We start from the raw sequence: 19,391 nt of genomic DNA on the forward strand, positions 1-19,391 counted from the left end.
GAGTCGGCCGTCTGTATCTGCAGATTCAAGGATCTAAGGGTCACGGGTGTGGTTCATCACAGCAAGGTTCAGCAGGCGCAGACATACACTGCAGGGTGTCCGGGAGACCCAGCTCGGCCAGAAAGGGGAAAGAAGCAACAGCACAGTCCACCAAGAGCGTACGCTGTGAAAACCAGGAGCCTGAGGTCCGCACGGGTTGATGGGTACTGAAAACCTAAGCACGGGGGTGTGTGTGAGTGTATAGTTACTCGGTCACCCCGTCAACTCCGTAATATCCCCATTTTTCAAGTGAGAAAAAATGGAAACTCAGAGAAAATTTGCTGGGAAGGGACAGGGCTAGAATTCAGACCTGGATAAGCTTGACTCCGAATCCTGCGTGTTTTCCGTGCAGCAGAATGGCAGCCCCGGAGAAGCCTCTAGGTGAGACTGACAGGTGAGCGCTTGGCAGCTACGAGCCCTCAGGAGTCCACTTCTGCCTGCCCAGCCACAGGGTGGGGGCTGGCAGCCACAGTCCCGCGCAGCTCCCTGCTGAGCGCCCTTGACGAGTGCCTCTCCCAGTGGGAGGACGCTCCTACCAGGGAGCGGCTCCGCCAGCCTGGTCTCTGACCATGGGAGAGGACCGCCTGGTGCTGTCAGTGACATGGGGTCCGTGGACAGGTGAAGGAAGAAGGGCGTGCCGGCCGTGGGATGAGTGGGCGAGACAATAAATAATAGGGTCATAGGAAAATTAAGAAATGAGAGAAAACAGGATCTCACGTTCAGAGATTTAACTGGGAATGTAGCACCAGAGAGAGAGGAGGCTCTGAGATAGAAAATGAGGACAGCCCATCTTCCCTGATGGCTCAGATGATAAAGAATCTGCAGGCGATTCAGGAGACCCAGGTTCAGTCCCCGGGGTGGGGAAGATCCCCTGCGGGGGGGGAGATCCCCCGGAGGAGGGCATGACTACCCACTCCAGTATTCTTGCCTGGAGAATTCCATGGACAGAGGAGCTTGGCGGGCTCCAGTCCATGGAGTTGAAAAGAGTTGGACACGACTGAATGACTAACACTTTGATCTGCAGAAAATCCTCGAACAGGAAAAGGGGAAAACCCAAAGAAACCAGCAGAGCTGTGCAGAGAGCTCCCTGACAGGCTCACAAATGTAAAGGCAGGTGTAAGAGGAGGAAGGTTGAAGTCCTTGGTAAGCTGAGACTTGAAAGAGTGCAGACAGTAAAAGACGTTCTTGGTCACATTCAGAGAAGGGGGAATAAAGAGGATGGGGGTGAACATGTCAGGTCAGCAATTGTTGGAAAGCAGGATACTCAACCCCGATTCTCTTCACTCTTCATCAAAGAGCATTTCTAAACTGGAGTAAGGCAAGAAAATGTGGGATAGAGGAAACTGAAACTCCAGAGAAAAGACAGTAAGTAAGCCCAGACACTCATTTAAACAAGTTGTAAGACTTTCCTGGTGGCCCAGTGGCTTGGACTTCGCACTCCGAATGCACGGGGCACAGGTTCAATTTCCTGTTCAGGGAACTAAGATCCCACGTACTGCGTGGTGCAGCCAAAAATTAATGAAATGGTGTTAAACATTTGCAGAGAAGATCCTGGAGCCCTTGCCACTGTACATGAGGAAGCCATGCAGAAAGGAACGGGCCCCCCGTGCCCGATGGCTGTGAATGTCCTGATGTGACAAAAGAGAAAAAGGTGGATTCTGGAAACTCTAGGTGGGAACACTTCAAGGGAATCCCCAACCTTATTCTAGAATATAATGAACTGGGTTTATATAATTAAACTGGGTTTGAGAACACCTAGAAAAAGAAAGTGGCAGAAAGTGAAGAGGAACTAAAGAGCCTCTTGATGAAGGTGGAAAAGGAGAGTGAAAAGGCTGGCTTAAAACTCAACATTCAAAAAACTAAGATCATGGCATCCAGTCCCATCACTTCATGACAAATGGGAAAAAATGGAAGCAGTGACAGACTTTATTTCCTTGGGCTCCAAAATCACTGCAGACGGTGACTGTAGCCATGAAATTAAAAGACGCTCCTTGGAAGAAAACCTATGACAAACCTAGACATATATTAAAAAGCAGAGACATCACTTTGCTGACAAAGGCCCTTGGAGTCAAAGCTATGGTTTTTCCAGTAGTCATGGATGGATGTGAGAGTTGGACTATAAAGAAGACTGAGCACCAGAGAATTGAATTGTGGGTCATGGTTCTGGAGAAGACTCTCAAGAGTCCCTTGGACTGCAAGGAGACCAAACCAGTCAATCCTAAAGGAAATCAACCCTGAATATTCATTGGAAGGACTGATGCTGAGGTTGAAGCTCCAATACTTTGGCCTCCTGATGTGAAGAGCTGACTTATTGGAAAAGACCCTGATGCTGGGAAAGACTGAAGGCAAAAGGAGAAGAGGGTAGCAGAGGATGACATGGTTAGATGGCATCACTGACTCAATGGGCATGAGTTAGAGCAAATTCTGGGAGATACTGGAGAACAAAGAAGCCTGACTTGCTATAGTCCATGGGGTCACAAAGAGTAGGACACGACTTAGCAGCTGAACAACAAGAAATGAAAAGAACTGGTACCTTCACTAAAAACAAGATAATACCAACAGAAATCCAGTTTGCTATTATTTCTTTAGAAAGCCCCTAGGATCATTTCCTTGGACATATTGTACCCTGCTTCCAGTTAGACATCAAATGTCTTTCAATCGAGACAACCAGGAAAACAGTGGCTACTCCTAGATTGCCCATCTGGTGGGCTTCTAGCCCATTTAACCACTGCGCTGCCCCCCTCAGGTTGCTTATTCAAGTGATGCAAATCCGAGGAGAAGCCTTAAAGTTCATGCTTCTAGATTCTGCATTTGGTCAGCTCAGAGGTTAATCGTGTCTATCACACTGGAAATGCGGATGGCACCACTATGGGGAGGGAAAGCTAATATTTGGGTGTCAGAATCAAGACCCTAAAATATCTTAAAACAGTGGGCTGAAACTAACAGGGTGAATTTGAAAGAAGTGGAAAGACCTGTGTTTTTATGTATTTTTAAAAAATCAGCTGCGTTAGCACAAGATGAAGGCAGTTTGGCTTGACGGTGCATATGAAAAAGGCTGAGGGCTATCAGCTGACCTCAGGGTGAATAGGAGCCAGCAGGAACCCAGCAGCTGCTTAAAAAGATAGTGATTCTCCCTGCCTTTTTAAATTTTAGGTACAAAAGGGTGAAACAGTGAAAAGGATGTCTTTCTCCCATAACCGTTCCTCTTGCCGGGAGGCAACTGCTGTTAATGGTTTCTAGAAGATTCTCTCAGAAGTATTCTGTGCACAAAAAAAGCAAATGCATACTTAAAAAAAAATAGAAATGGCAGCATTCTGTGCAGTTTATTTCCTTAATATTTATTTCATGACTCATGAACCTGTTTGATTCATTACTCAAAGATATAGACCCAGTGTATACTCAGAAATGGTCATAAGGATCTCTCTCACCTAATAAACTATTACTTTAGAATTACAAAAAAGTTATTATAATAACTAACAGTATAGCTATAACACTTCCAGCATGGAGACCTGAACTTAAAGCAATTCTCAATTAAGTCTTGAATACAAAATGCATAACATTTAACAGATTTTCCAATATATTACAATGGGTTGGTCCTAAACTCCTCTTCTTGTTTAAGTGGAAACTCATGGGAACTCTTTCAGGAAAGCATCAGTGGAAAAGTGGAATTCTGGTTTAAAAAAAAAATAAATTTTTAGGAAATTTGAGTCAGAGGAGAAAAGAGGTCATCTTATTGAAAGCAAAGGAGGCAAAATTATTTCCTTCCATAAAACTGTCTTCTCTCCATTTATAACGAGGGATGACTTTGAGGGCCAAGTACAGCCGGAGCAGACTTACGGAAAAAGAAGCCTGATGAGTAGTCTAGCCTGTACTGGCGTGCAGATTTTACATGACAGCAACAAAAACAAAGTTTCCAAACAATACACATGAGGATCTTAGAGCAAAAGACGTAACCAGCATTCATTCAACGAACCTTTAATATGGAAGTCACATTCTAGAGTATATAGATGAAAGATATGTTAGAAATGATAAATTCCACGAGTAAACGGGAAATAGCAAGTTGTTTGCTTTTTTTTTTTTTTTAGGGGTGATGGGAATAGGACTGGGTTATAGACAGTTGTTAGGAAATATTGTCTCATTTGGTGATGTTCAAGCTAAGACATAAAGGAGATGAAAGACTCTCATGTAGAAAGCCAAAAACAAAAAGCCAGCCAAGAGTTGAATAATACTGTTTTAGGCAGGGGAGCGAATGTGAGGGGGAAGAGAAACGATACCTGCAGAATGCAGCTGCTGTAATCCACGGCTTGTGGAGGCGATGCATGAAGCAGCTCTGAAAGACTGCAGATGACCACAGCTTGGCCGGGCTGTAGCTCAGCTGCTCGCCGACCGCCTCAGCACAAATGTGCGCCTGGTTTCCTCCACTTAACAGTAAATCTTAGAGATCGTTTCACATCAATATGCAAAATGACTCCCCAGTCTTCTATAAAGACTTATTAGTATTCTATGCCTCAGAATTTATTGGATGGGTCCTCTGTTGTTATTGCGAACAATGTTGCAGTGAATAACATGTCATTTCAGATGCGGGTGTATATCAGAACAGCTTTTCAGGAAATAGAATCAAAGAGTTGAAGGGCATGCATATTTTAAAATTTGGTAGATAATGTCCAATTATCCAGCGGTACCGGTTGACCGTCCCACTAAAAGGGTATGAATGTTTCTCCACCTCCTCACCAACAGAATATGTTATAAACCTATTGATCTTAGATAACGTGAGAGGTAAAAAAAGGATGGCATCTTATTCTGAGTTACCTGTATTTTCTTTTTTATTAACTGTTTGTACCACTTTCCTACTGAGTCTTCTTTTCTCAGAGCTCTTATATATTAAAGAAATTTGCTCTTTGTGCTATGAATTACAAATATATTTTCCAGTTTGTAGTTTGTCTTGACTTTGCTTCTGGCAGTTTGCTATGTTAATGTTTTCCTTTTAAGCTGTAGTAAAAAGCTTAAATTTTTTTTTAATGAATTCTGGATTTTATATCATACTTCAAACTTCACTCTGAAATTTTTTTTAATATCACTTGATTTTTTTTTTTGGTACATTTTTTGTTTCATTCTTACATTTAAATATGTGATCCGTTTGGAATTTGTTTTGGTATCAGGTATGATATATCAGAACATCTCCTGGAGAAGGAAATGGCAACCCACTCCAGTATTCTTGCCTGGGAAATCCCACGGACAGAGGAGCCTGGTTGGCTACAATCTGTGGGGTCTCAAAGAGTCGGACGTGACTGAGCGTCCACACATGTGTGTATATAAGATGTATGGATCCAACTTAGAGCTTTCTAGATGGCTGCCTAGTCGTTGCCATACAGTTTATTAAATCATGTGTCTTCTCTAAACTCCCACTTTTATAATATTCCAATTCCAATGTGTATTTGGATACATTTGAAAGAAATTAAAGTTTTTCTTGATATTTTAAATCACTTTTCAAATGAAAGGACTAAATATTCATTGTGGAAAATTTGGGAGATAGAAAACATTTCACAGAGTAAAATGTCCCTGAACCCACCATAACTAACTAGCTGTTTTGGTGTTCATCCAGTCAATTGCTGCCTAGTCATAGTCTCTACCTGACTGATAATGCTATGTAAGTACCCACTCCCCCAATTTCCCAGCCCCCAAAGGTGGTGTGATCTAAGTGCCCAGAGTGGAACCAGTCATGTCAATGTCTGCCCCAGGCTGAACTCTTCCCTTCCGGTCCTCCCAGATGCCAGTGAAAGAGGCAGAGTCAACCCTCTTGACTCTTCCAGTTTCTCTACCTGCCCCTCACCTTCTAGCCACCAGGTCCTCCGTGCGTTCCCTCCAGAGACTCCCAAGCCCTAAATTATGAAGTCTTCCCAGTGTACATCCACAGAAACCAAGACCCGGGGAGAGGAAATAACTTGTAAAAGTTGGAGTGTTTTTAACCTCAAGAAACAGAGACTTACTCAAAATGGCTCCACCATCTTCCATAGTGAGCGGGCCCTCGGGAGGGTGTGGAGTTACCTGTGCCTCCAATCCCCTCTGCCAACGTGGGCCAAGAAGGACCTGAAACATCAGCTCAGACGAGTCTGGGTTCGCGGGGAAACTCAGTCAGTGTGCTGCCTCTTCAGTCCGACTGTGACATGTTCTAGCTCCGCCAGCGTTCCAACTGTCTAAGGCTGTGCAGTAACTCAAAAATTTCTGGTTTAAAACAGTCAGTTCTGTCCCTAGTGGATCTGGAAGTGCACTGGGTCAGCCAGGTGGGTCCCGCTTGGAGCTCTTTCGCCGTTGCCATCAGACTGTGCCTGGGCCCCGAGTCATCTTGAAGGCTTCTGTAGTCGTACCGCAAACAGTGGATGCTGGACCTCAGCTGGGGTCAGGGCCAGCGGCACAGGATGCCTTATACGACTACACAGAGTCCCACACGTGGCCTCTATGCTTGGTGTAAGGCAGTTCTCACCACCTAAATTCTTAATTTTTGAACAAAAAGCCCTGTCTTTCCATTTTGTCCTGGACCCTGCAAATTAGATAACTGGTCCTGCCTCAGGCTGTTGGCCACCACATCCACACACAGCCTTTCCGTAAGGCCTGGGCTTTCTCACATCATGATGGCTGGATTCCAAGTGTGAAATCAAGAGAGCGAACACCAGACAGAAGCGGCATCACCTTTTACTGGTGAACCCAAGGCCTCTTAGAGGGTAGTGTGTGGTCCCAGTGTAAGAGCAAGGTGGGATGGGAGATGCCGTCACAGCTGTCTTTGGAAAATGCAATTTGCCACGTCTAGTCAGGAGCAGGCCTTGACCTCCCCATCTGCAGAAGGACCTAGGGATCTGCTTCTGGGAAAAGGGCCAATGGAGAGTTAAGAACTTGCTCCTCACAGCCACTCCCAACTTCCCCCAGTCCCGGCTCTTTACCAAGTGCTCAGAGGGATTGGAATCAGGCGCCGTGGGGCCAGGAGCCCAGCCCAGGCGCTCTGAACGTCTGCTCCCCCCGGAAGGCTGAAATCTCCCAGGGAGGCAGGGACTCAGCGCCCTGACATCTGTTTCTCCTGCCAGCTTCTCTGCTTGGCTAATGATCCCTCCCCTTTTGTTTCTCCCTGGGGCTTGTTGTTGCCTTTCTCATTAGCTTCCCCTCAACTCCCAGCAAGGTCCCTCGACTCTGAGCTCTGCTAATTCCCCTGTAATCCGTTGGCAAACCAAGAAGCTAATTAAATTGTGAGCTTGTGCGCGTGTGCCCTCTGTCTCTTCACCTCTTCTCAGCCTCTCTTCCATCTGTTTCTGCCCTTTCGTTTCCTTTCTTACTAACCCTGTGTGGTTTAGATTGGACACTTTGAGTAGATTCTTATGGATCTCCCTGCCTCTTCTGTCCCCTGCCTTTCACTCTGTGGCTGGAACAATCTTAAAATACTGCTCTCGGCATTCTCCCTTCTGCTGCAGGTTAAACCGAGCTCCTTAGCTCAGCATTTAAGCCCCACACACCTCATCTGCCGCGTCTCTTCACAAACCCTTCCCTCTTCAACTAGCCACACACTGGCACATCCATGCCAGCTCCACGCCTTTGCCCAAAATTTTAACTTGGACTGGATCCCACTCCCTTACTCCTCTACCAGCACAATGTAAAATCCTCACCGTCATTTGGAAATAACTCCTGTGACACCGCCCTGATTCCCCCAGGAGGAATTTCTGTACCTCTCTCCTGGTGCTGATCTCTTTTTACCTATTGTGGTTCTTTATACCCAAATCCCGCCGCTCTCCCTAAATGATCAGCTCCTTGAGAGCAGGATCTCTGCATCCTATTCATCTCAGCTTCCTCCTGAGTACCCTATTTAACACTGTTTCAGAAAATTTCATTGTTGTCTCCTGGCCCAATGTGGCAACTGGAGCTCCAGCCTTCATGCATACATTCCAGGAAAAGGGAAAAGTGAGGGCGAAAAGAGTGGGCCTAGTCAGTCCCTTTAAACCACTTTCTCTCCTAATAATTTTTGTTGTTGTTATTTTATTTTTTTTGCCAAGCCATAAGGCATGGGGGATCTTAGTTCCCCCGCTGGGTATCGAATCCATACCCCCTTGCAATGGAAGCTCACAGTCTTAACCACTGGACCACCAGGGACGTCCTTCCTAATAATTTCTGCTTACATCTCACTGACAAGGTCTAGCTGCAGGAGGCACTGGGTACATTGCCTCCCTTCATACTCAAGGGCTCATTCCTCATTTTACAGATGAAAACCTAAGGCCCAGAGAGGATCAAAAAATCAGGAAGGCTGCAGAGGATAGAGGTCAAGAACTGGGTTTGGAGCCAGATCGACCTGACTTTGAACCCTCTCTGTGCACTGACTTCCTTACTGCTCCTGTGTGAAACTGGGTTCGTGACATCTACTTCAGAGGATGTTTAGAAATTAAATAAGGGGACTTCCCTAGCAATCCAGTGGTTAAGACTCTGTGCTTCCATTGCAGGGGATGGGTTTCATTCCTGGTCGGGGAACTAAGATCCCACATCCCTCAAAGCACTGCCATAAATAAATAGGAATTAAATAAGGGGTGAAATGAAAAAGCACTTAACATAGTTATGGTTCATTGTCTCTGTTTGAGATCCCCAAAAGTTGACTCTGAGAGATTTGGATACAAGTAGTTTATTTAGGAGGTGATCCCAGAGCAGGGTGAGCAAGTGGGGAAGTGAGGCAAGAGAGGAAAGCAAGCAAAGCCTACAGGGATAAGCAGGTTTTCCCCATGGACGACTTTGGTCCATTCTGCTGGAGTCTGAGACTGGAACACACCTGGGAATTGAGGATTGTCCCGCTTTCAGGGGGACTGAAAGCGAGAGGATTTACCCACTAACTCTGGACCCTCCTTGTTGAGGATTACCCTGGAGGGTGTTAATTTCCCACTTCCAGCCTGCCCCACCCTTGCCTCCATAGCTGGGAATGCCTCAGGAGAGACACAGAGCGAGCTCAGGAGCTGCCAGGAGGTGGCCTCCACGTAGACCTGGGGGCTTGAGAGGGGGCCTGGTAGCATGTGCAACACCCAGCGAAAGGAACTTGCTATGAAAATTATTACTGTTGCTCCAACTTGTTCAGGACAGAGCTGGAGCAGGCAGGAACTGCAACTGAGCCCTGGGGCTGTCTGCTCTGAACCCTGCTGCCCCCTATCTTCCCTTCCGGGGCGCCCGCCCCCTAGATGCCCGCTAGTACAAGGCATCCTCCTCCTCCATATCTCCTTGCCAGGGGCCACCTCGTCCCATCCCTTGACGCAAACCCTGCCTCAGCCACCTGTCTCCACCCCCCACCCTAACTCCTCTGGTGAAACGTTTTGTGGACCCAGGGAGGGTCAAATGGCTTTCAGCCTGAGACAGAGCCCCACTGGGCTTAGCTGTTCTGCCTCTAGAGCCCTGCCTTCTTCCCAGTCCTCCCACCATCAGAATCACACCTTCAAAGCACACCTTCATGATGGCAACCTCAACCTCCTGGTTCAGAAGAGGCACTGGTGCCCTAAGAAGGGCTGTGGCTGCCCCAGGTCGGCTTCCTGTCTTCCCCAGCCCTCCTAAGCCTCTCCCCACACCCCTCCTAGACCTTTACAGGCTGGTGAGGAGACAAAGGATAGTCCGGAAGGGCTGGACAGGGGCTTCATCCTGTGTTCCCCCGAATACCCTGTGCCCAGCCAGAAATGCCTCATCCATTCCTTTCTGTTCAGGTACATATCCATTCACCTCATCTTTCCCTCAACACCTGAAGAATATTTAAAGAGTTCATCACTGTCAACACCTTCATGAGGACTAACCCATGCTGGATTAACGGGGGTCGTGTAGGTTCTGAGAGCTGCAGGAGAGCTCCAGAGCGCAGGGGGTCACAGAGGCGCTGGGGCAGGACCAGGACTAGAACTTGGGCCTCCTGAGTCCGAGGGCTCCTGCTTCTGGCAGCTGGGAGTGGGGCTCTTCACGACCATCCATTCAGCCAGTGCATGCCCAGCACAGCCTTCAGGAGAGGACTGCAGCCTCCCGGAGGTGGGGTCAGAGTCCAGGGTGGAAGCGGTGGAAGGGCCCCGGAGAGTGCCGCGGTGGGACGGCAGCCGCTCCCAGCCCGGGGATCCTGCTGGGGCCTGCCCACCCGCCCCTGGGCCCAGCTAGGCGGGGTGTCAGTGTCCCTCGGCACACAGACCCATTGAGGCCTCCCATCGCCTTTCTCAACCCCCTCCCTCCTTGCAGATGCTATGAAGGCAGCCTTCCCGCCACAAGGCAGTTCTGCAAGGACACCCCTCCTTCCTCGCCCCCTCCCCGGGACAACCCCCACCCCCACCCCCACCGGGCTGCCCCTCTGACCAGCCTGGGAGTTTGGTCTTCCTCCTTCCTTCCTAACCAACCATGGCCTTTTCCGATTTGGAGGGGAGGAAGAAAACGCGGTCACTGTAAGCCCCTCCTTTCCTGGCGGCACTGACCCATTTATCCTTCTCTTCCCGCAGACCCCCTCCCCTGCCCCGAGCCTGTCCCGCCGAACTCGCTCTCCCCTTCCGCTGCCCTTGCAGCCCCGAGGCTAGTCCAGTCTCCGCGCCCCGCTCCAGCCCCCTCTCCTCCAAGCAGGGAGGAGCCTGGGTCTCTAGACAGCCCCGAGCCACCCCGGGGCTGGGGACGGGAGTGGGGCGGGGGGTGGAGGGGGGGGGGTGGTCCTCTGCCTCAGTTTCCCCATCTGCTAACTTGGATTCCTGATGCCTGCTCTGCACACCCAGAGGCTGAAGCCCGAGGGAGGTCACGGAGGAGGACGAGGCGGGCGCTCGCGCGGCCCGCGCAGGGGGCCTCCGTGCGGTGCCCCTGGGCCCCGGCGCTCGGCGCGCCCCTCCCTCTCCCCCCCGGCCCGCCTCTGCCCGCCTCTCCCCGCGCGGGCCCGGCGGCTCGCTCTCCGGCAGTCCGCTTTCCCTCGCCGCCCCGCGCCCACCCGCCCCGGGGTCCCCGCGCCCCGCCCGCCCCCGGCGCCGCCGCCCCCGCCAGGCCCGGCCCCGCCGCAGCGCGGGCGGCCAGTGCGCAGCCCCGCGCCCGCCCGCAGCCCGGACCGGATCGCGGGCGCGGAGCGAACCCGGCCGACCGCCGCCCGCAGCCAGGTGAGGGCTGCTCTGGGGCGCGAGGAGCCAGGCTTCCTCCTTGACGGGAAGCGGGGGCCGGGAATTGAATCCTTTTTTTTTTCCCCTGAAAGGAGGATCTGGGAGCTTCTTCCATGAAAGAGGCTCAAGGGCTTTTCATCCGAAAGGATGGATGAAGGGGGGTCTGGGGGAGAGAGGGGCTAAGGCACCATTTTCTGAGGGATTTTTTTTCCTTTTTTTAATGGGAAAGGATTAATTGGCTTCTTCCGTGAAAGGGGGACTCATCTTCTTGGGAGCCCGAGGGGCTTTCAAGGTAGGTGGAGAGGGCGCTTTGGGCAGAGCTTGAGGGAGGGGGTGACTGGGGAGTGGGGTTCGCTGGGAGGGTCTCTGGAATCCCCTTAGCCTGGCATGGCTGCACCTCCACGGTCGGCGCCGGGGCTCTGTCCAGCGCACCGTGTCCTAGTTTTTTTTTTCTCTTTGAAGATGATTGTTTTGAGCCTCACCTGCACGAAGCCAGGAACAGCCATTTCCTTCCCTGGAGCTGTGACGCCCACCTGACACCCTCTCACCTCTGACCTGCTCCGGGAAGGGGGCTTAGGGAATGATGGGGACCTAGGGATCTGAGAAATGGGCAGGGCCGGGTACCGAACACACAGGAGGCGCGGCAGGGAGATTACCGAGGGTCCAGTGGGCGAATGATCCCGGGCCGAGACCTGCTAGGAGAGCCGCAGGGTCAGGAAGAGTTGTGATGCTCCCATATTCCCAGGAGACAAAAACGTTAGTATTTTTGGTTGGTTTTGCTTTCTTCCCCCTTAGCCCTAGATCCCAAGACTCATTCCACTTCTCTCCCCTCCTATTTTTGCAAAAAGGGAAACTGAGGCAGATAACAGGTTGGCTGGACATATCTACGTTTAGAAGGGAAAGGTGGTGGAGAGGAAAGCACACTGAATTTGGAGCCAAAAGGCCTCCATTCAAGGCTTGCCTCAGGGCCCCAGGGGTGACCGTGGGCCAAAACGCTTCCCTTGGTTGGACCTCAGCTTCTCCCCTGTAAAATGGGAGAGGGCCCACCCACCTTGCAGGTTAGCTGTGACACCCACATGGGTGAAAGAAGTGCCCTGGGAAAGGGACTGCGATGAATACTGGGAGGTACAATCATCACTGCTGCAGGGACCCCCACTCCCCCCACCACTGCCCTCAACAAGCGACTGGCTAGCCCAAGGGGCACCTTTGTAAGAATGAGGAAAGGTACTGTCTCTGGAAGGAGAGTGTTCAGCTGGGCTAGGGACTTGGGGGTCTTTCTTATGGGAAGCAGAAAAAGGCACACTCCCCAGCTGCAGCAGTTCCACACTGTTGGGCAAATAGGATGCGGGCCGCACTCCAGTGCCCACCTGCCTTCAGGTGAACGTCCTTGCTGAGCACAGCGCATCTGTGCACCTGCTCCTGGCACTCCTTCTTGGCAGGCGCCCAGCATCTCTAAGCGACACAAAGGTACACACACTCCCAGGGCATTTCCCATAGAAGCCCACATCCTAAGCTGTTGCCAGCTCATTTTCTTTCCCACTTTGCCTCCACTTCAGGGCTTCAGGGAATTCAGTCCCCAGAGCCTGTGCCCTACTAGGAAGCATTATGGAGGAAGCATCTCCCTATCTTCCGAGAGACAATCCTCTGAGTCAAGTAGTGCCTTCACCAAGCTTCCAGGGGTAAGGGTTACTGAACCCTAACCCCTTATGTGAAGAACTTGATCATCAACTATACTCCAATGTAATTTTTTAAAATTAGATTAAAAAAACCACTTGATCAGATCAGTTTTCCCCCAAAACTGACTGCACTGCCATCCAACAGAGGTGCTCACACCTGCTATCTCAGCATCCTCAGTAAGGTTGTTAGGCGGATATCCTCCCCCGGTTTATACAGAAGGGGCCGTGCCTGGAGACATTCGGGAACTTGCCTAAGGTTTCACAGCATGTAGAGGAGTAGCGCCAGGACCTGAGCCCAGGTTTAGCTGCCAGTCTTGTACACCCCAGCGCTCCTACCGAGGAACCAAGCTGCTGACCTCACAGACCTGGCAAAGCCCGCTGGAACCCCTCTGCCACTGTATCCCCAGCAGCCCCTGGCTCTCTCTTTTCCCTCAGGGACCAACCCCAAAGCTCAGAGGAAAGAGTCCCTTTCTCTTCTCACTCTGATTTTGTGGGGGGAGGGAACTACCTCAAAACCCAACTGTTCTGACCTCTTCAGCGCAAGAAGGGCCCCTGGTGATTCTGGAGGTCCAGTGTGGGAGCTGACCCTTCACTGGGTCACAAGCCAGGAAACGGGTCAGTTCAGTTCAGTTCAGTCGCTCAGTCGTGTCCAACTCTTTTCGACCCCATGGGCTGCAGCATGCCAGGCCTCCCTGTCCATCATCAACTCCTGGAGCTTACTCAAACTCATGTCCATTGAGTCGGTGATGCCATCCAACCATCTCATCCTCTGTGGTCCCCTTCTCCTCCTGCCCTCAATCTTTCCCAGCACCAGGGTCTTTTCCAATGAGTCAGGTCAGGGAGCAGCTATTTCCCGCCAAGATGGGGGCTTAAAAAGCAGCCATCAAGGAGGGTGCCAGTACAGCCAGCCAGTGCCTGAGTGAGCGGCACGCTAAGGGCCATGGAACAGACCAGGAAAATGTAGCCGACTGGAAGCTGAAGATAACCCCGGACGCCCTGACCACCCTCTGTTTCCAGGGCCCCTGGGTGTCAAGGAGAAGGGCACGTGGCAAGTGCAGCAGACAGGGCATTAGGACCCTTGAACCTGAGCATTTCCACTGGTATCTGCGAAATTTTACACAAAGGGGTTTGGTGGTTACAAAAAGAAAAAATAGGTCACTGATCTAATTGTTCACAAACTGTGGTCCCTGGACGAGCAGCATCTCTGCATTACCTCAGAACCTGTGAGCAATGGAAATTCTCAGGCCTCATCCTAGACGAGTGGGAAAGGAAATGGCAACCCACTCCAGTATTCTTGTCTGGAGACTTCAATGAACAGAGGGGCCTGGTGGGCTACTACTGTTCATGGGGCCACAAAGAGTCAGATACGACTGAGTGACGAAGCACAGCACATCCCAGGCGAGGCAGGGGCGCGGGCCAACAATGTGTGTTTTAACAGGCCCTCCAGGTGACACCGAGGCCCACTTAAATTTTGAGGTCTCGGTGTGTAGAAAACCAGAAGTCCGAGTTGTGGGTCAAGGGGGGGCGGTGCAGGGGGACCCGGCCCCCGGCCGCCCCTCCACAACCCTCGCCTCCCTCCTCCTCGTGCCTCCCGTTCCAGGCGCCATGCTGCTGCTGCTGCTGCTGCTGGGCCTGCTGAGCCCGGCGGCCTGCGGGGCTCCGGGCCCGGCCCCGGGGTCCGCGGAGCTGCGCTCGGCCTTCTCGGCGGCGCGCACCACCCCGCTGGAGGGCACGTCGGAGATGGCGGTGACCTTCGACAAGGTGTACGTGAACGTCGGGGGCGACTTCGACCCGGCCACCGGCCAGTTCCGCTGCCGCGTGCCGGGCGCCTACTTCTTCTCCTTCACGGCGGGCAAGGCGCCGCACAAGAGCCTGTCCGTGATGCTGGTGCGCAACCGCGACGAGGTGCAGGCGCTGGCCTTCGACGAGCAGCGGCGGCCGGGCACGCGCCGCGCCGCCAGCCAGAGCGCCATGCTGCAGCTCGACTACGGCGACGCGGTGTGGCTGCGGCTGCACGGCGCCCCGCGGTACGCGCTGGGCGCGCCCGGCGCCACCTTCAGCGGCTACCTGGTGTACGCCGACGCCGACGCGCCCGCGCGCGGGGGGCCGCCCGCGCCCGCGGAGCCGCGCTCGGCCTTCTCGGCGGCGCGCACGCGCAGCCTGGTGGGCTCGGACGCGGGCCCCGGGCCGCGCCACCGGCCGCTGGCCTTCGACACCGAGCTGGTCAACATCGGCGGCGACTTCGACGCGGCGGCCGGCGTGTTCCGCTGCCGCCTGCCCGGCGCCTACTTCTTCTCCTTCACGCTGGGCAAGCTGCCGCGCAAGACGCTGTCGGTGAAGCTGATGAAGAACCGCGACGAGGTGCAGGCCATGATCTACGACGACGGCGCGTCGCGGCGCCGCGAGATGCAGAGCCAGAGCGTGATGCTGGCGCTGCGGCGCGGCGACGCCGTCTGGCTGCTCAGCCACGACCGCGACGGCTACGGCGCCTACAGCAACCACGGCAAGTACATCACCTTCTCCGGCTTCCTGGTGTACCCCGACCTCCCGCCTGCCGGCCCGCCGGGCCTCGGGCCGCCCGAGCTCTGAACCCCGACCCGGAGAGCCGCTCGGGGTTGGGTGGGGTGGGGTGGGGTGGGGTGGGGTGGGGTGGGGTGGGGTCGGGGCGTGCATGCCGAGCCCGGACCCGCGGCCCGAACGCCCCGCCGGCGCGAGCATGACGGCCCGTCGCGCGTGGCGGACTCTGCCAATAAAGTGGGCCTGCGCCGGCGCCTGTCTGCCGGGGTCCTGCGCTTTGTCCTCACTGCGACGCTGTTGTCTTGGGGCTGGGCGGGAGAAGAGGGACCACCCCGGTGGGGGGTCGGCAGGCCGAGGGCAGGATTCTCCCTGGGCGAGCGAGGTGAGAATCTGATTGGACCCTTCCTGTCCGGTCTAACTCCGCGTGGGTCTCCCCTCCATGTCCGTTTCCAGTCTGTCCCTGTAGTTCTTCCCCGTTGAACTCCGATGTGATTTTTAGGGCCCATCTAGTTCCTTTTCTGTGACAAGGGACAACACCCCGCGGCCTCACTGGGTGTATGGGATTCAAGGAAACGGTACCTTCACCACCGTAAGGGCGGTGGTGAACGCGGAAGGCAGCTGGTATCTGGTTGCCGATTCCTGCCTTCCCAGGATGGGTAGGGGGGTTTGCTCAGAGTCGCGGTTAACAAACTTATCTGACACAGAACGACACAGGGCTCCAGGAGGCCTGAACAGAACATTTTATGGGATGAGCTACACAGGATCAGAACCACTCCAGCCAGCCTCAATCTCCTCCCAACCTCACCCCCTTCTCTGAGCTTTGTTAGATGGACCAAAAAAACATTTCTCACTTCCCTGCCCCTCAAAAGATAATGTTTGTCCACCTGCTTCCCCTCATTCTTCCAACAGACTGAACTAAAAATGTCCAGTCTATTCTCCTAGCCTAGATGGGATACTTGGGCAACTTAGGGACCCCCAGAGCCTTGGTTGGGTTTAAAAGAGGTATCTACATAAGATTGGGCACTGGGCACTGAGGAGTTACCTGGGCTAGCAGGGTAGGAGTTGGAGGGTGGGAGCTTCCTTTTCAGCATCTCTTAAACACACTTCTCAAACACACACACTGCCTGCAAGTCCTGCCCTTAGGTCTGTGCCTGCCGGTCTGGGACCCAGAACCTGGGCCCGAGGAAGAAGATGGGGGAGGGGTAGACTGGGGTCCAGTTATACAAGGCAAGCCCAGAGACCCGAACACAGTGGCAAGAACCGGCTGCCAGATGGAAGCCCCTGCCAAAGGTGGGTCTGGCTCAGGTTGGGGCTGGGGGGGAGGGGGAAGGAGGGATGGCAAGCAAAAGGGGAGGTTAGGGGAAGGGGTCAAGGACGGAGGCCCAGGGCCCCAGAGAAGGGGGCTGGCCCTGGGGGCAGAAGCCCTTGCACAGGTCCCAGAGTGCTTCCTGTGCCAGGAGGGTGAGGACCTGGGCCCAGCGGCCTCTCTCCTCGGCCTCGCTGGCCACGTGGAGCCGGTAGACACAGGACACGCCTGTAAGGAGCAGATGCTCAAAGTCCCAAGGGCTAAGAGGAGGTCCCTTCCGCAGGTCCTGGAGCTGCTGCAGCCGCTGCTCAGCGCCCTCCAAGTCCCTGGGCACCTGGTGCTGCAGGAGGAGCCTGAGCCGGCGGCCTGGACGTGTGGATGCCAGCTCCTCGTCCTGGAGGCGCAGCTGCCCCACGATATCCAGCTCCAGCCCCGCCCAGAGCAGCTGCAAGGGGAGCCACGTAAGGGGCGGGCTGGGGCCTAGGGGGCAGGTCAGCGAGCAGTATTGTGCTGGGGGCCACAAGCAGGCAGTAGGACCCATGCTGGGTTGCCCCCTCCCCCAGCAGCCCCAGCTTGAGGCATCCCCCTTCCCGACCCTGAGCTCGGGGACCTCTGGATACTCCCACCCCCACGTCCCAGGCTGGAGGAAAGACCTCGAACATCACTTCCGGGGCCTCTGGCTCCTTCGGGCCACCTCCCACGCTGGTGCTGTCCATGGGCTGCCCTGGGGCAGCAGAGAGGAGTCAGGGCCCTGCCAAGCTCCACCCTGAACACCCCAGCATCCCCAGAGTGCCCCTGAGCTGCCTGGTGGGGGTGCCCAGAAGTTCTATCTACAAAAGAACAGGAATGCCACCCCATGTCCACCTCCCCCTACACACACGCACACAGACATTCACTCTCCCAGGCATCAGCCCGAACCCAGATGCCATCTCGGCAAATGTCCAGGACTCCTCCTTGCACTTCTACAGTTCCCCTGGCCAAGAGCTCCAGGCCAACGAGTCACAAGACACTTCACTTCCCATTACCCCTCCCTATCATCATCGGGGAACAGCGTGACCTGAAACAGTGCCAGTGACCCTCCCCAAAGGTGAAGACCCCTTTGAGAAGGACCTAGTCTTTTCCTGCTCCTCAGTAAGTGACTGTGTGCAAGACGGGAGGCCAGGCAAAGCAGGATGTCTGCCGCAGCTTCCGCATCTCTCTGGGGTGCTGCCTAACCCTTGGAATGTCTGCCCTAAGCCCAGGGCAGTGCAGGAGGTCCTGCTTTGCACATCAGCCGGAAGAAGCCCGAGGCCCGTTGAGAGCACCAAGGGCGAACCACCCTCACTTCACCTGGACCTTTCTGGTTGAGTGAAGCCCATATCATTCTGTCCCCCACTCCACAGGGCAGCCTGGCAGCTATCACACCCACAGTTCCTAAGCCCTGCTGGGCTCAGATAGGACCAAGTGTGACTTCTGTCAGCCACCAGCCTGCCTTAGCTCCCATCCACGCCACCCTATGGCCCAGGTACCTGCATGGTGGTAGGTTGTAGTCACCCCGGGGAGGAGGCAAATGGCTACCGTCAGCCAAGCCAGGAACTGCACTGTCCCAGCCATGCCCCACCAGGCCCTCTGAGTCTTGTTCTTCGCAGGGTCTCTCTGCACCTCCATCCGCCTGGCACACACTGGGGCTCCAGCTTTCCACTAGGCTGCTCCAGCTGCTCCCTGCGTTGCGTGTCGTTCTTCAGCGCTCAACAGGGAGGGGCGGGCTCTGGCTTCCTAGGGGCTCTTTCCATCCCAGAGAAATGTGAAATCTGGTTGTTGGCAGTAGGAGCCTGGCTCCCAGCTTGTCAGGCCCTAAGCCTATTCCTGCCCAGATGGGCGGGATGCTTAGTTAATAGGAAAAAGGCATTTGGTAGCAAACAGCTCAGGCTTGGCCCTCCCAAAGAGGTAGGCGAAACCCCAGGCAGTAAGACTGCCTTACTATCTGTCCTCACCCCCAGAACACTGCAACTGACTCTAGCCTCTGACACTCAGTCTGGCCCAGCCTCAGGAAGCCCCTCAGTAGCCAAGAACAACAGCCGCAAAGCGTGATCTTCCAGCTGCCTGGTGGGTTGGCTGAATGGCCCCTGGACAGGCAGAGAACTCTTCCCCTCAGGCACTCAGCCGCCGGCTGAACACACCCCAGACTGGCTGGAATGGGGAGTACTGTTTCCTGGCGAGAGGTCGGCAGCTCCTGATTGTCTTTGGCCCCAGACTGGGACCCTCCTCTGCTTGTTTACAACATTCTCAGCTCAGACCAGAATCCAGGAAGGTTCCCTCAGCCCAGGCCTGATGCGCTGTCAGGGTGCAGGACACAGGGTTCGAAACGGGCTGCAGCGTGCCCTGGTCCTGGCTGTCGGCTCTTGGAACCTTGTGGTGTGAACAGGATGAGGGTGGGTGGGAGCTGCCCTATTTTCATGGGCCCCCTGGACCCATAAGCTGCCACGAGAGTCTGCTGTGACAAAGGGCTTTCTCCAGCAATGGCCAAGATTCTATGCCACACCCGTCCTAAGCCCTGTGAACTGTGAGAACTTTCCATTTCAGTTCCAGGATGTCTCAGAAGTATATCTAGGCGTGCAAGTTACCCTGTCCACAACTGCAGTATTCAGCCCCACTGAAACAGATTCCCGGTTTGGAAGAGTCTCTCTAAGGGAGTCAGCAAAACCCCTGCCTGCACCTCCCTCCTCTCCTGAGTCCAAGCTTCACTTCTCCTTATGGTAAGCACGCAGA

The 19,391-nt window shown here is 53.9% G+C and overlaps 2 protein-coding genes across 2 annotated transcripts; one reads left to right on the forward strand and one right to left on the reverse strand.

Moving 5' to 3' along the window:
• On the forward strand, positions 11,060–16,008 carry C1QTNF4 (C1q and tumor necrosis factor related protein 4). The gene is made up of 3 exons (XM_018059088.1): positions 11,060–11,144; positions 11,374–11,436; positions 14,421–16,008. The coding sequence occupies exon 3, from the start codon at positions 14,426–14,428 to the stop codon at positions 15,407–15,409; it is 984 nt and encodes a 327-aa protein (XP_017914577.1). The 5' UTR covers positions 11,060–11,144; positions 11,374–11,436; positions 14,421–14,425; the 3' UTR covers positions 15,410–16,008.
• Positions 16,055–19,318, reverse strand: FAM180B (family with sequence similarity 180 member B). The gene is made up of 3 exons (XM_005690174.3): positions 18,152–19,318; positions 17,297–17,367; positions 16,055–17,088 (listed from the first exon to the last, which is right to left on the reverse strand). Exons 1-3 carry the CDS (start codon positions 18,288–18,290, stop codon positions 16,693–16,695), a joined length of 606 nt encoding a protein of 201 aa, XP_005690231.1. The 5' UTR covers positions 18,291–19,318; the 3' UTR covers positions 16,055–16,692.

This window comes from Capra hircus, chromosome 15 (genome assembly GCF_001704415.2).
Source record: "Capra hircus breed San Clemente chromosome 15, ASM170441v1, whole genome shotgun sequence".
NCBI classification, from domain to species: Eukaryota; Metazoa; Chordata; class Mammalia; order Artiodactyla; family Bovidae; genus Capra; species Capra hircus.